Here is a 16418-nt window from a genome sequence, read left to right as displayed (position 1 = left end):
AAAAATAAAACAAAATAAAAAAAAACAACCAACAAAAAAACCTAACCAACAAAAAGAAAACCAAAACCCCAAAACAAAGGAGTTGTAATTGTGCAAAGAATTTAGCAACTCACTGGTGGAGAGAAAGGGCACTGACTCAGACATGTAGGTTTGAGGCTCTGATCTCATAATTAACTGACTATTTACTGCTGTAGACTGGGGTTTGCCTCTGCTAGAGTGGTTTCATTTGCATGAAGAAATGTTCCTTAGAGCAGGGGCTCAGACTTTGGTTTGTTGTATATATACCCATTGAATGCCAAAGCTACTAAGTTAGTTACTTTCTGTAGATCAAATAAAAATTTGATCACTTACTCAATTAGAAGAGTGGGCAGTTTAAAAAGAAATTTTGTAGAAAGCACCATATAAAAATATGAAATAACCTGGCAGGCTGCGCAATCAGCTTGGAAATACAGACTCATACCCTGGGCCGGCAGCACATTAAGGACTTGACTTCTGATCCATTCTGGATTTTAGTGTTTACTGGCAAAGGATACAAGTTGCTATTTTGGAGAAGTTCATAATTTCTCTTACCAGAAAGCCCATCTTGCAGCTGAGGCAAGTTGCTTAACAAAAATTTTGATCAAAACTGGTATGTTCCTAAGAAATCTTTCTGTAGTGGTAAGTCAGCATTTTCTAATGAAAAGCAGCATGCCACTGAACAACTCCCAGCGAGATCAAGTAAGAGTTGCAGTGATCAGAAATCCTCTTCTTTGCTAATCAAGAAGACATCCAGGACATTGACCCATACAGTTTGTTTACTTGGCCTCACGCCACCCCATCTAAGTATAGTTTCAAAGACTTCTCTGAAGTTTCAGCTGGTGAAAATTCTGGTTTCCATCCCACAAAACATAATGGTCTATTAAGAACCAGTAAGGTGTATTCTCTATACCCTAATGAGGCTTTCAGTGCCGATAAAGTGAACAGCACACACTACAGCAACTTTGGATAGCCTCCTTAGCAATTTAAGTGCTGGTTTTATGCTGCTAGAACCCTGTGACCAAGATCTACTGAGGCCTTTGTACTACCTCTATTTAAATGAGGGGAATAGAATGGAAGACAGCTCAGATAATAATATGATTTAAAAGAAATATTTAAATAGGGAGGGGTCTTTAAACCAAACTCTCCAGTCAGACAGCCTGGGCAACTGTTCTGTTAATGGAAATTAATTACTTTGGGTCCATAGAGAATGATGAAAGCAAGAAAATAAGGAAAATGGAAACCTTGATCCATAACGGAAATAGCAAAACTCCTTCCATCTGACAGCTCATCAAAACTCTGCACTGTCTCAAGATAACACCATGTTCTCAGGATCAGTTCTACGGCTGAAACTCTCTTCCCCAGCTATTTGGAGCTCCCTGACCTCCAAGGACTGATATAAGGCCTTCCCAATCACTTAAGCGTTTTCTGTGGGTATGTCTTTGTTTTTCATTTTTTTAAAATTAAGAGGTTCTTCAGCACTTTAGTTGACTTTAGTACAAAATATGACAGTGTTGCTTAAAAAGCCCCTTTTGTACGTGTAGAGAGCATGAGAAACATTTTCAAAGTGTTTTACAAAGCACAGTGGGGTGCTGGGAAGGCTTGGGAAAAAAGAAAAAAAAACACATTTCTGATAAACTATAATAATTAAAAAAAATATTTCATTCATTGAGCTCTCCCCTTAGGCTGTGCCAAGGCATACTGACATCATGATAGGCTGAATTACTGAAGAACAAATGAAAGCATTGAAAAATACCTCTAAATTTACTGAGCATGACTGGGAAGTAAACATGGAGGATGTTTTCAAGAATTCTGAACTAAAGAAAAATCAAACACCTATTGTGGGATCTCCATATACCAGAGATTATCTGGAAAGACCATGGAGGAAGGCCTTTTCTCAGGACCTACAGCATACATAGCAGCTCTGCTAAGGCCTCACAGATGAACCTGTCAAGTATTTACATTCTGCATAGGAACGTCAGCAAAATGGATGCTTCTCAGTTGCTCAATAAATCATGTAACAAGTGATTATTATTTAAGAGCATGCCTCTGAGCTCACCTGTAGGTTTTACTGGAACCAAGGCAAAATGGAGCTAGTTTACTGACAAAATGTTCTAGGACATATCCTTTCTGTGAGGTGCCTCTCTCAGGAATGCCCGTGCGTACTTTCCAAGTAGGCATGCTTACGCTGACCCCCGTATCACTGGCAGAAGACAGACAAAAGTCTCTTCTGCTGACATCAAAATTAGAAGTGGATTTGTAAGGAAACAGTACCCAGCTGCCAGCATGCAGAGCATCCTGAGAATTTCTCGTTCCAAGCAGCACTGACATTTTACTGCTCCTCCGGCCTGAGTACTGTTTCTCAGTAGCTCAAGCAAATGTTTAGAGACATATGTAGACAGCACGATTGAGCATCATGACAGCCATTAATAACAAAGAGACTGAGTAGAAAAAAGCAGAGACATGGATGATGGAAGCTGAAAACACTACTTAAATATCTAGGTGCAATGTTTGCTCTCCTATTTTGTCTGTTTACATCCAGCAAGTTTTGCTATATCGTGCTCTGGTGAGTCAGTGATGTAAAAGCAATTGAAAAACACAATTAGTTTAGAATTTTTCCCCTTTTAAAGAGATGACAACAGATGTGCTTGTCAAAAAGGGCAAAATAAAGATATGAATCTCATTTAAAATGCATTCAGCTCTGCTTTGGTGCCTTTGTTGGCCTTCAAAAGTATAACTGTTTGTGGAAACTCTCACTTAACAGATAGGTCGTTTGACTGATCCATCTAAATAAGATGTCATGCTACGAGAGTAAGAACTCCAGGGATTAGACTGAGTCCTAAATGACGAGATTAAATCTCCAAACAGTCCTAGTAGAAATGAGTACCATATCCTTTTGGTTATGCTTTTTAAGCGCAGCCACCTGGTGGGGTGCGATGAAGAACAGTCTTGGGCACAAATTGCAGCAAGCTGGTACCTCTCCAGTGAGAGTAACTCCAGAAGTCTACACCCTAAGGTAGTTCAGTGCATGTCAATGCTAAAGGAGAAGGTTTCTCAGGCAAGACCAAGCATGTAAGTACTCCCTGCTCTTTCCCAAGAACTGCTCATGCCTCATGCATCCTGCAGCAAGGCCTCCATCATGCTTCTCTCATGATCAGCACAGTGGCCTTTTTTCCAACTCTTTGGCTTCCTGTGCCAGGCACATCTCAGTAACCTCTGGCTGCAAACCACATACAGAATCACACACTGCTGTGTGATCATCAGGATTAACCTTTAGGAACCTATATATTAAAAAACAACTTTTTAGGTAGGATGCACTCCAGACAAGACCTAACATGGGCCCCTCAGCTGTTACTTGTCCTACTATGTGGGGTCTCCCAGGCGAAATATTTGGAATAAATTACATACTCTTCAAACCGCAACTGTGCTTACAAAAGTGATGCTGAAGGGATAGAAATGCTGTTTGACTTAAGGCAACTCATCTGTATAAAGCACTGTGAAACTGGCTTCCCGACTTCCCCTCTGGTGTCCTGCACTGACCTCCTGGTCTCACTGTCTCCTTCTCACCTAGACTGGCTACCAAAAAAAACACCCCCACAACACCTCACCAAAAACCCCAAACAACCAAAAAACCCCCCCCCCAAAAACCCCAAACAAAAAAAAAAACCCAAAAAACAAACAAACAAACAAAAAAAACACAAAAAAACCCCAAACCACAAACCAAACAAATCCCACAAAAAACCCCACCAAAAAACCCAGAAAAATCAACCGAAAACAATACCCCAAACCACAAGAGAAACAGAAAGAAGACATTCCTTTTGGCCATGAGGAGTAGGGACCTGCCCAGGTGGGTAAATAAATCCTCCCAGCCTTTTGTGTGAGTGCACACACATTCACAGTGTGGAGTCTTTGTTTTGGACTGATTGCCCAGAAACGGAAGATAGCCTTTATAAAATAAATGGTAGAAACGCTTGTTAAAAAAACACCATGCAATGGACCAGGATGCTACTTCCAGCTCACTGTGACACGCACACACCAAGTGGAGGTTAGACTCTGGGTGACATGGAGACCACTGCTCAGAAAAAGTAGTGGGCTTGGCCATGAAGTGAGCTTGGCAGGCTCATCCTTACGGATACCTGCAGCACCTTCCAGATCCAGCTCGTCACCTGAAAGCTGGGCAACTTTCCCTTCTAACTCCTGAGGCTAGGAGAGATGTTGGTGCTGCTACTTCCTATAGGAGAACAACTGCCTTTCACCAGCTGTGCCACAACGCAGCACTGTGCCTGGTTGTTCATCCCCTCTACCATCATGGATCAAGAGTCTGCTCAGCAAGTATCTGTGGGGCAGATGATCTTTAACAACTTGGAGGGGCAAAGAAGCGTACACCAGAAAAAAACATGGACAGAAACCCTGAGAAGCCGGGGGACATATGCTGCTGCTATCTGGGTTATTTTTGCCTAATGTGTTTGCTGTTGGAAACAAATAAAAGCTGGCATGGGTTTCTTTTCACTCTGCTGACACAACATGGTGGGAACCTGATTCCTTCCAGTTTCCTGCTGCTCTGTAACCTTGCTGACCAACGTGACGCCCATGTCAATGCAGACATTCTGAAGGAAAGAGAGAAATAGAGTCTGCTGTTTGAGTAGTGCTGGGCTACCTTCCCCTCAAGAGTTAGTCCTATAACATTTTATACATGGAAAGAGTATGTAAGCCATCTTTATAAATGGGAATAAGACAATGGAAGAGGAGAGAAGGAGGATAAAAGCAAATGGGTAGATGTTTGAAATGCCTGAAGTGAAAAGAAGTTAAAAAAATAAAGGAAAAAAAAAGGAATTAAAATTAAGAAAATCAGCACAGTGATTTTTAAAAATGCTTGGGTACAGTTAACCAGAAGATATGAACAATGCTAGAAAACAGGAAGTAGATAAATATATACAGGGATGAGTAATTATAAAATTGATGACCTTTGCTGTGGGCAACTACTGAGCCCTAAATGGGAAAGTGCCCTCAGAAAACCCATTGTAATAAAAACAGAAAGTATATCCCCAAAGATACTAACAAAATGAAGTATATAGAATCAGAATCAGAACTTTTTGGGTTGGAAGGGACCTTAAAGATCATCTAGTTCCAAACCCCCTGTCATGGGCAGGGACACCTCCCACTAACACCAGGCTGCTCAAAGTCCCTATGAACCTGGCCGAAAACGTCTGCAGAGTGGGGAAGTGGCTCTGCAAGGGCACCCCAAGCTTTGGAGGAAGTTTCCATTCTTCTGCCTTATTGCCCCCCCTCTTCTGCGTGTGCTGGTGGAAGTGCTTTTGGCTGTTTGGCCATGTGCTGTGGGTCCACTGCAGAGTGCACTTGGAGCCAGCTATCTAGCTCTTTCTCAGCTTTCCTGATGTTCCTGCCTTCTGCAGCTCAGCCACCAACTTCAGAAGAGTAGGGTACATAAACTAAAGCATATCCCTAAAACTGGATGGTAAAAACTGGATGGTATTTTGTAAGAAATTACAACTAGAGTAGAAAGAACCAGGGTCTAATTTATTTATTAATTTTAAATTATTAATTTTAATTAATTCTAATTTCCTAAACATAACTCAACATATTTACTATAAGGCTTGATTTGATGATTCTGGATACATTTTTTGGGTGGGGGGAAAAAAACCAAAAAGCCTCTCACTGAGTGTCACATCTATATTCACTGAGTTCTTCAGTGTATTTCAGAACAGTAAACACATTTCACACTAATAACTAAATACTGAAGTAGGTACTGAGTTGAGCTAGATGTTTCCTACTGTACTCTGAGGCCCAGAACAGCACAGTAAGAAGAAACTGTAGTACTTTTAGTGAATTAACTTCAGATTTGACCTACTGAGGCAGGTTTCCATGGAGTAATGTTAACTAATTCATTACAGGCTCATTTAATCCTGAGGCCTTTTGCAAACAAAGCTGCCAAATTGCAAAGGTGCTTTGTGAGATTGGCTATTGCTATCATACAAGGTAGACACACAAAAAAAGTCTCTGAACAGGAATGTAGTAGCAGAAAACAATATTATCTGTAAGTACTCAACCAGTGCAGTTGTGCAATTATCAGAAACAGAGGTCAGCTGAAATAAAATGAGGCTGCAAGGAATTCACTAAACAATACAAGGCAATGTTAGAAAATTCATTGTTTGAAACATCTTTGGCAACAGAGAATTTAGAGAATAAAGCACAACTCTGGGTTAAACATTTGCATCCCTAAAGTAAACTATCACTTCTCAAGGCACCAAAGAGGCATTTTAAGAGTTCTGGAAGTGCAGTTGCAAAAATCCATCAGGTTTTGGTGACACAGCAAAATTTGGTCTTTGGTGAATTATCAAACCAGTTTATTATTGCTAAAATAACTGCTACTGCAATGAAAAAAGTGAGAACAAAAGGACAAAATGTATTTAAACTCTCAAAAGAGTTTCTAAATAGAAACTTTCAAAGGATATTATCAAAGTTGCACCACACAAGGGGGTAGATAAAAAGATAAAGGATAAAAGCCCTCAGAGCATCAAAAAATTGTGAGAGACAGAACATTTGAAAAACAAAAAGCAAGAAGTGATACAGAAGAGAAACCCACAGAGTGCTATGAAATTCAGTATCTGGCAAATGCAATGAAAAGTGGGGAAGGTTTTACATAGAACTATGCTGCTTTGCACTTTTAACAGCGCGGAAGGCTGGCGGGGGGGGAAACACAAAACCACAAACGACGAGAAAACTAAGCAACATAATGACTGATTCATTACATTGCCGCCAAATGCAATGCATTTACAGGAGCAGTGCAAGATAGAGTTTTCCCAAAGGTATAAATGCTGTAAGATCAGTAAACCTCTTCCTAAAAGATTCCTTCTGCATGTGGGCTCAGTCGTACATCAAGTAATTCTCCTAACAAATGAAAGATTTGATACAAGATTTGCAACATGGGAGGCCACTGGATTTATCCAAACAAATATTTCAGGGGACTTAGAGCTTCAGAAAGGTTAATGCAAATATTTTCCATAACCATTTTTTAATCAAGAAAATGATAATCCCATGTATGAAGTCACCAAACAAAAATGAAAACATTTTCTTCCTGACAAATACCTAAAGTAACTTTCAAATGGGCATGTTCATTTTTTCAATGGAATTTCAAAGTCCCATCCTGCCAAACTTGATTACAAGCACTAACATCAGAACAACCAAATCAATTCTCTTTGTTATAAGTTTGTATGTTTGAGGGCGTGTGCTTGTGAACCTGTGTTTTACTGATACTTTTCAGAACTTCTTTTCCAGGATGGAACACAGAATTAGATGCACAATTACTTACATGCAGAAAAAACAATTTCAGCAGCACTTTCCAGGTCTCAACATCTAGATTTAGTTTAAATGGCTGCAAATTACAGGCCAAATCCAGTGGATTAGGACCCAGCCCATAAAGCTGATTAGTGTCTAAAAAAAAAAAAAAAAGAGTACAACCATACCTGTAAATCCACGTCACATGGAGTCTATTAAAACCCAACTGATCAGTAGCACTGGGGCATTTATATATTTTAAACATGGGCTATTTTCCGAAGGTTAAAAAAAAGAAATGCAAACCAACTGACTTGCTTGATTAGAGCTGATTTTATGTGCTTTGCAAACCGAACGAGGAAAGTGCAAATGTTGGTAAACAACCGGATCCCACATTCTGCACTGGGGAGAAAGAACAATGAAGAAAAGATGCCGTCCTTTAACTCCTCCTTTTCTCCCAGGAAATAACCTCTCAGTTGAAAAGATCTGGGTTATACTAATGACAAACAGAGACAATAAAACATGTTTTTCAACTTTGAAATAAATACCTAGGCAGTACATCAGCTCAGTAACATTTTCCTTTCCAGAAAGTACACATTTAAGACTAAAGAAATCTCATATGCAAAATACTCGAGCAGTAAATGTGTACTCATTTTATTTTACCTTTGTCTCTGTTCTTCTCCTTTCCTAATGAGTCCAGTTTCTTTCTTAATGATTTCTTCCTCTTTTGTCCATCTGCAAGAGGGGGAAATAACAAAAGAGAAAAGGGAAGTAAGTGAAGAGAAAGAATGCTGAACAAACTGCTGTACAAGCTGTAGAAACATGGAAGGAGATGGACATGGCACTTGGAGCCAGGAAGGGTGTGGGGTACATTTCACAAAGGCTAGGGACTCTCACAAGTGCTTCAGCATAAAGGAGTGTGAGCTGTTTACCCAAGTGCCAAGGTTGTACTGGGGAACTAAAACGTAATCCTCTGCCTGCTGGTGGGCACATCTACACATGTGTGGTCACACAGCCCATGTGGCAGAATGGAAAGCTGATTTTGAAGGCTTAACAATGGAGGTTTGTTGCTGGATGCTCTTGATAGCAAGTACCATAAAAGGTACTGGTTAGCCCTGATCCATGGTCACAGGAGTGTGACGAGGTGTGGAGCTGAAGGTATTATTTGGAGAAAGAGGATTACTAACCTCCAGGATAAATTCTGCATATCAGTCACACCAGCTGGGTGATGATAGCTGATCACTTTCACATGACCCATCTGATCTGAACTCACACTGGGAGCTTGTTGTTTGGTACAGCATGTCTAGATTGGTTTAGATGGATTAGAATCTCAGAGAAATTATTCTTCTGACACCCTATATTTAATCCAAGTTTTCACTGAGGTATTAGGGACCAAAGATTTTAAACAACACATAAGCAGGTTCATTCTTGAAACAATTACGTAAAAGGTTGGCTATCATTATTTCCTCCAGCAGCATTTTTAATAATGAAAAGTCAACAAAACAGCATTTTATTTATTAGGTCTCAACAAATACCACGGATTAAGGCATGGGCCTGCTTTGACTTGTACCTTTTGAAATTTTTAAATTCCAAAGCAATAGAAAGGGTCTAACATAGGGACTAATGCTAACAGTAACACAGGCACCGCTCTAGCTAAAGGTTAATGAACATGTACTTTTGCCTTACTAGTTTTGTAATATGGCAAAAACTCAAAACCGAACACATATCTATATTCCGCTTTTCAAGTGAGAAGGTCACCAAATGCTCTGTCTCAACATGTTTTTGTAGTTAGGTAAGCAGTGTCTTATGATGTGGTCTTTTAGTGTAGGGAACATACCACAAAGGAGTGAAGTGGATCTTCACCGATTAACACCTTTGTAACTACAGGTAACAAGAGAACAAGCTGTATCCCAAAGTTTTCCCTCGTCTCCAATTGAAAGCTGTGCCCAGAATATTACTCAACAGACAGCTAGAAAAAAAATCTGGCTTTTTCATAGCCAGTTAATATCCTTTTATTTTTAAATTAACCTTTCTTTCTACCTGATGTAAATGTGGTTTGACCAACTCCACTCACATACTTGCGCCCTGTACTTATTTAGACCATATCTACTCGCAGCACTCACTTAGCTGTGACACTCACTTCCTGTCTTTTGAGGTAGGTTGTCATTTTCTGGTTATGTTAATTCCCCTTTTTCCACACCTGCCCCAGTGAGAATTTATCTCTCTGAAGTAAGGCTAACTAGAAAGGCTATGGTATTCTTCATGAGAGTTCAGCAATATAATGGTGGTAATTCAGTGCCTGATACGGTCTGTGACTAGATTTTCCTTTTTTGTAGCTATATGACAAGTTTATAACTCAAAGACATACTTTGATTGATTAATATGCCCAGGCTTTTCACACCTTCTGACATTTCCATTTGATAAGACTGAGTTTACTACAGAAATTCTTTCACCTTTTGGCAATATGAATAGTTGGTAGCCTGCTTACATACACCTGAAAGTACTGCTTGTTTTCATAGGATTCCCTACTACTACGGCGTTCTGACTTTACATGTTTATATAATTTCCATATTATTTTTCTATATGAGATCTTTTTATGTTTTATAGACATTTCATATATTAGAAAATAATTTCTAAATTATTATTAATTAAATACTGCTTCATAGTAGCCTTTTGATAAATGACTTACATTCCTTTGGAGTCTTAAAGCCTTATAAATAAATATAAATGGATCTCTAAAGATCCATTTATCACTACTTTGTGTTTCATTGAAGTCTACCAAGATGTAAAAATGAGAACCAAAGTCAAAATTGGATGGAAAATACAGTGGTTTGCTATTATTACCTAGACAACAGCAACTTCTGGAGTGTTTGAGTGCTGCATATTCAAACTAAACAGAAATACTGGAAAAATGAATGCTATTCAATACTGAACATAGGAAAAAACAGCATTCATATCCACACGGAAAATAAGTTAAGAACTCCTACGGACAAACTATCAATGCTTTCTCATGAACCTGTGATTCTGTGCACTCCAACAATGAAGTAATTCCTCAGTAAATTACAGACTGAGACAACACTTGCGCATTTGGCTCTGCAAACCTTGAATTTTGGATACAAGTGATATTCAGGTCCAAAGGAATATAAGAAGCACAAAACAGTTCTGGAGATAGACAAACCAGAAAATACAGAGCAAAGAAAGAAATTGCAGAGTGACAGAAGAGAGAGACCTTGGGCAAATGGGTGCAGTTCCACTGAAGGCAGTGGAGCTATGACCATTTACACTCAAAGTTAACCCCACTGGCAAGACAAAGAGAGCTGCATATGAAAATAAGATTGAGAGAAATCTCAGTGAAAAGCTAAAGCTTAGGGGATCTGCCAAGAAGTCTGAGGTCGGCTCCAGTGCTCCTCACCCCCAACAAAAGATGTGATTAATTACAGTCTATGTTCGGTAAAAATAAAAGTTTTGAAATGACTGTTGATTCAGGTTACATCAGGCATGAACACTGCTGAAATATTCATAACGTGCTTAAAGACTTATGCAACTCTCGCAATGTAAAATCTTGAATTATTATGAACACAATTCATAATAATAATGCTAAATACTATCTGCAGTGTGTTTTGAGAATATAATTAATATTCAAAGCACTCTTGTAAAACAAGCAAAACATTATCAGCTAAAATAGTATTGTATCAGGCTAAAGTGCTATTAAATATCGACTGCTACTTTAATTTGCAATTTGGAAATGTTTAAACCACAAAGTCATAAATGCTGTTGGGCTTTTATCCAGCCTTTTGTGTATATAATTATGCCTTAATGGCTTCTTTCTATAGATTAACAATTCGCTGCTCCTCCAACAGTTCCACTCAAGAATATTAGCAAGGCAACAGACATACTGAAAAGACAACAACTGTGAAAGTGAAGGAAGCTACACTTTTTTTCTGAAGAACAGCCTCTCAGGCAGCTGTGTAGATTAGGGCTTTTTTGTGTTTGGTTGTTTTGGGGGTTTTTTGTGTGTGTTTTGTTGTTTTGGGGTGGGTTTTTTTGTTTTGTTTGTTTGTTGGTGTGGGGGTTTTTTGTTTGTTTGCTTGTTTTTTGCTTTTTTATTTGGTTGTTTGATTGGGGCTTTGTTGGGTTTCTTGTTGGTTTTTTTTTTTTTGGAGGGGGGTGTTATTTGGTTTTTCTTAGGGGGGTAAGGGGGTTGGGATTTTTTTTTTTTTTCCCAAAACCAAACTTGGTTTGTACAATGTTTATTAATTTATATGTCTGCTGCATTTTTCACTGCAATGCATACATCACTCTCTGGGCATCGATATATATTAAGACTAGCATGATAAATATTTAAAAGCCCAAGAGCCTAGAATCAAACTCCTGAGTGCATATTAAATTGCTACATGACCTGTTTTTCCAAAGTCATGAGCACTTCCAGGTTCAGTTAATGCCAAAAAGACTTTTCTATTTGAAAAATTAGGTCATCTTTTTATGACTCTGTCGGTGAACCACAGCCTACGGAATACAAGAGTATTTGCACTGACTTTGGACAAGAATTGAAGAGCTTTACTTCTGAGGGTCTAATTTTTGAAATTTTGGGATAAAGTTGAAATTCAGCTGCAGTGTCATCAGTAACACCATTTAATTACCAGTTACAATCTCAAATCCCAGATTTTATATATCCCATTTCACAGCCTAAATTTCACTCTAAGTGTGACCATGGTTCTACAAACTAGGTAATAAGAAGTAATTTTCATGCTGAGGATGTGTAAATTTCATTTATTCATTTAAATTAAAAAAAAGAAAGAAAACTTTGTATTTTTTTTTTACATTGCTCTGTTGCTTTGCACAAGACCACTTAGCAACACCACGTATGACTTGAAGAGAGAGTGCAGTCTAATCCTGCTACTGTTATTTACTTCCAGCATTGCTATACTCAATTTTACACTTATGGAAATCAACAAGTCTATTTGGTACGTACATGTGTTGCTTAGTATAAGCAAAAGTATCATAAAGTAGGTATAGGGGATTTGTTCAATTTGCATGGCTTACCTGGAGTTAACATTCAGGAACTCTTGGCCACCAGTTTCATATTATGTCACTTAACAGTCACCATATTGTGAAGCCCTAATCCAATGTTTTTCATATTTAATATTATATGCAGTAAAAAATATAAAAGAACCTGAGCTTTCTAGGCCTGTTTTAAGTATTAGGCTTCAAATCATGGACAGCACACTGACAATAAGGTTGAAGTGAGCCTGTAACAAAAACAGGCTTTTTCAGCACTTTCTTTCCTTATACATAGGCTTGTGATTATCTATAAGAATGGATGATCCTTTTATGTTACTTACATGAAAGGACACGTTTTTGCTAATCAAAAATATAATTCATAAATTTATACAGATATTTTAAGCTATTTTAATTCAGTGGGTTTTTGAGAAAAGAGATCTTTTGTTGCTTACTGGGTTTCTGAGTAAAGAGAATTCCCCTCCCCATCTATTAGCAACTTCCTTTGCTTATGAGAACGGTGTTTATTATGCATTCAAAAAAACTAAAATAAAATTGTCATGTTCTACAATTATGGGTTATTTTCACACTGTATAAAGAGAGTAGTTATGCAAGAGGTGAATATAATATGTATAGCTCATTTATCAAAACAGAAATGGATGAAAAAGTTGACACTGTGAGATTTCTAAAGTACTTCTTCATAGGAGATATATTCATGGCCATTTTGGTTTAATATCATTAGTAATGGATCTAATTGCATTTCAAGAAAAAAAGGAAAATATTTTCTAAAACGTAATCCATTCAAGTCCTGAAAATCACTGCCCGTGGCACCACAAAGCACCAAGCTGGGCTCCTCTTCAGAACTTGTCAGTTCACTTCACTCATTGAGAACAACGCATTTCCCAAGTGCCAGCCTCCTGCACTCAGCCTGAGAGCTGAATGCCAAGCAACAGTCTCTCTTGCATGTGCAAGTAATATGCAAGTAATACTGCAGGTAATAGAGACTCTTCAAACAGAAAACATTGTTAAATTCTGTTGACAGAGCACAGCAAAGACAAGACTGTGCTTCATTCATTTACAGTAGTGCAGCGTTTGTGGTTGAAGTTGCTTCTTTGGGTCACTAAAGCAAATTTGCTTCTGAATGCACATTTGGAGCTACTCTCCTGAGGAGGGTTCTGGTTTTACTTAGCCATTTCTGTGACTATAAATGTCCATCTTGGAATATTTATTTAGATTAACTTGTTGAAATGCCCTGTCCTCATACAGTAACTTCCAAAACACTGCCAGCTGCAGCACAGATGGAGAATAAACAATTTCAACCAGAGAACCAGGAGCTATGGATTATAGCAAAGAAAGCAATATGCAAACAGAATGGCTGAGCCTTGGCCATTTTGACCAAACAATCATAGAATACTAGGTTGGAAACCCTTTTAAGGGCAACAGTGAGAAAATGGGTGAGGTGTGGGGAAAGCTGACTGCACAGGAAATTATGTTGTCTGCAATACAGCATATACAATCATAGAATGGTTTTGGCTGGAAGGGACCTTAAAGATTACCTAGTTCCAACCCCCCTCCTATAGGCAGGAACACTTTCCACTAGACTAGGTTCCTCAAAGCTCCATCCAGTCTGCCCTTGATATACCCACCAGTCAATACCACCACTTGAGGAAACACACAAACATCAGACCAAAGCGTGCTTTTCACAGAATCATGGAATGTTTTTGGTTGGAAAGGACCTTAAGATCATCTAGTTCCAATGCCCCTGCCATGGGCAGGGACACCTCATTCTAGACCATAAAGTTGAGAGTGAGTGAGGGATGCCTCACCCCAGAACATGTCACCCAATGCTCTGTCTAACCTGGCCTTGAACACTGCCAGGGATGGAGCATTTGCCACTTCTTTGGGCAGCCTGTTCCAGTACCTCCCCACCCTCACAGTAAAGAACTTTTCATACTCTTCTTCTTCATCTCTCTTTGATAGTACACATCTTCTTCAGATATAGGCTTCCATCCCTCTGGGCTAAGCCATTAATGACTCTTAAAATGAAGGATGGAGGGATTACAAAATCCGAACGTCCAGGTTTAAGTGGTGCAGCTGCTGGAAGTTTAAATCCTGCATTACACATTATCTCTTTACTGTCCAACAGTAAGAATTCAGTCATGCTGGTATATGAATTAAATTATTTATCTAGGAAGTATTCATAAGTTGCCGTGGAACTTGTCCAGGAGGCAAAACTGTTGGAAACCACACCTGCTTCAAAATACCTGAGTTGTATTAATCAAATAACACTTTACAATAACCTTTTGTAATTCTGATACAATACATAGTTTGCTTGCCAGGTATTAATAGATTTTCAATGACACACATCGATTCTGAAAGCAGAGGTGATATACCAACTTATACCAGTTGAGCACATTATCAGCAAACTGCCCTGTCTTTTAAGGAAATGCATCTAAAGAGTGTAGTTCCAAACTAGAATCAAATCTGTTAAGAGTGAAAAATGTACCATTGAAGCTTATTCTCAAGGTCTGTTTCTATCAGAGAAGAGTCATGTCCCGCCTTGCTGAACAAAAAATGTTATGTGTTGCAAAGCAGTGGGATAGAGATAGAGACTATAGCCGTAAGAAGATAGGTACAAACCCTTCTTCACAAAAAAAAAAAAAGCAAGCTTACTTTAGGCAATGCTCTAATTCAGATATCAAATATTACTCAATTCCTGTGGATAGAGGAATCATAAGAAAACACATTTCAGCTCCACTTGCCTATATCTTCTAGTGTATACAAGGTTTTAAAGAGTCACCAAGTATATAAGTTAAAAGAAAATAACTACTTTGGTGCTTTCAAATACACTCTTCCATGATTCTATGATTCTTTGTCATGAGGGACTTGAGTTAACTGGTAGGCAAGTGCAGTGGAACGTAGTTGAATAGTGAGAACTAAATGTTAGTAGATAGGGTATATAGGATTCAGGCTCTGGAGCAAGGTCAGGTCTAGAGAAGCCACAGCCAGAGGGAGCGGGCTGTCAGCACAGGCAGCCCTGCAAGAAGAGTCAGGAAGGAGCTGCTTTCTATAGTCCTGCTCCAGGCCAATGCAATCCCCTCTTCTACTTAAGCCAAGAAGAAACCCTTGTCAGACATACTTCCCTAATGCACTTTTGAAAGGAGCAATACATGTAAGATAAGAGAAATAAATCTGACTTTCAACTGAAATTTTTAAAAGATGTATACCAGAAGAATACTGATATTGAAGCAAAGCTCTGCCAAGTAGAACATGGAAATTAATAGGCTGCTAAGTCAGTATTATTAATAAAGGTTCAAAACCTTTGCACATGAAATATAATTATTGGTATTTATTCTTTGGCTTTGAATCGCAAAAAAGCACAAAATCTTAAGTCACTATAGAATCACCACACACTTAAGTAGACTATTGGCAAAGCACAGGTCAGCCTGGTTTACTCTTCAGCAACAAAAGGCAGGTACTGCATCAAGTACTAAAGACAGATATGGCAGAATACAATCAGAATACTTCTGTTACACTAGTGTTCTCATACAGATTTAGAAAACAAACAAAAAGAATCAAATATACCTAAGCTGCAAAAAATAGTGCTTCAGAACCTCTGTATATGCATTTTGCTTCTGAACACTGGTTCGCTCAGGCTGTATCTGAGCTTTTCAATGCGGCAAATGGTCATGAGTAACATTTCAAAATGGATGCTGAGATTTCCACACGGCACACTAATACAAACAAAATAGTGAATGTATTTATACGTACTTACAGTCAACTATTTCAAGGGTACTATTAAGGAAATTACATTAGCTAGGATTTTTCTTTATGTCTCAGAAGTAATTTATAAGCTCAATGGGAGTTCACACGAAATGAATGCATGCAGTAGACTCTGTACCTGGATTTATAAGAGCAGTACCCTAAACTCACAACAGTCAGCATTTAAATAATCAACTGCAATAACAATGAAGACCTCTGGTCACAATGCCATCTTCAGTAAGCATGTCTCATGACATTTGTATACAGAAATACGAATCATAATATTTTGCTATTTATCTTTGGAGTTTCAGCAAGATCTCTTCCCTTCATTGTGATACCTACTGAAACCT

At 38.5% G+C, this 16418-nt stretch overlaps 1 protein-coding gene across 4 annotated transcripts in view; it reads right to left on the bottom strand.

The window, feature by feature from the left end:
* Positions 1–16418, bottom strand: part of ARHGAP6 (Rho GTPase activating protein 6) — a 329447-nt gene that overhangs the window by 36695 nt on the left and 276334 nt on the right. For all 4 annotated transcript variants that reach the window (XM_065677454.1, XM_065677455.1, XM_065677457.1 and 1 more), the window contains exon 3: positions 7972–8043. In XM_065677454.1, coding sequence (XP_065533526.1) covers positions 7972–8043 — 72 coding nt within the window. The remainder of the gene's footprint in view (positions 1–7971; positions 8044–16418) is intronic.

Source organism: Lathamus discolor, chromosome 4 (genome assembly GCF_037157495.1).
Source record: "Lathamus discolor isolate bLatDis1 chromosome 4, bLatDis1.hap1, whole genome shotgun sequence".
Taxonomy (NCBI): Eukaryota; Metazoa; Chordata; class Aves; order Psittaciformes; family Psittacidae; genus Lathamus; species Lathamus discolor.
This window is presented reverse-complemented; position numbering and strand designations above follow the sequence as displayed.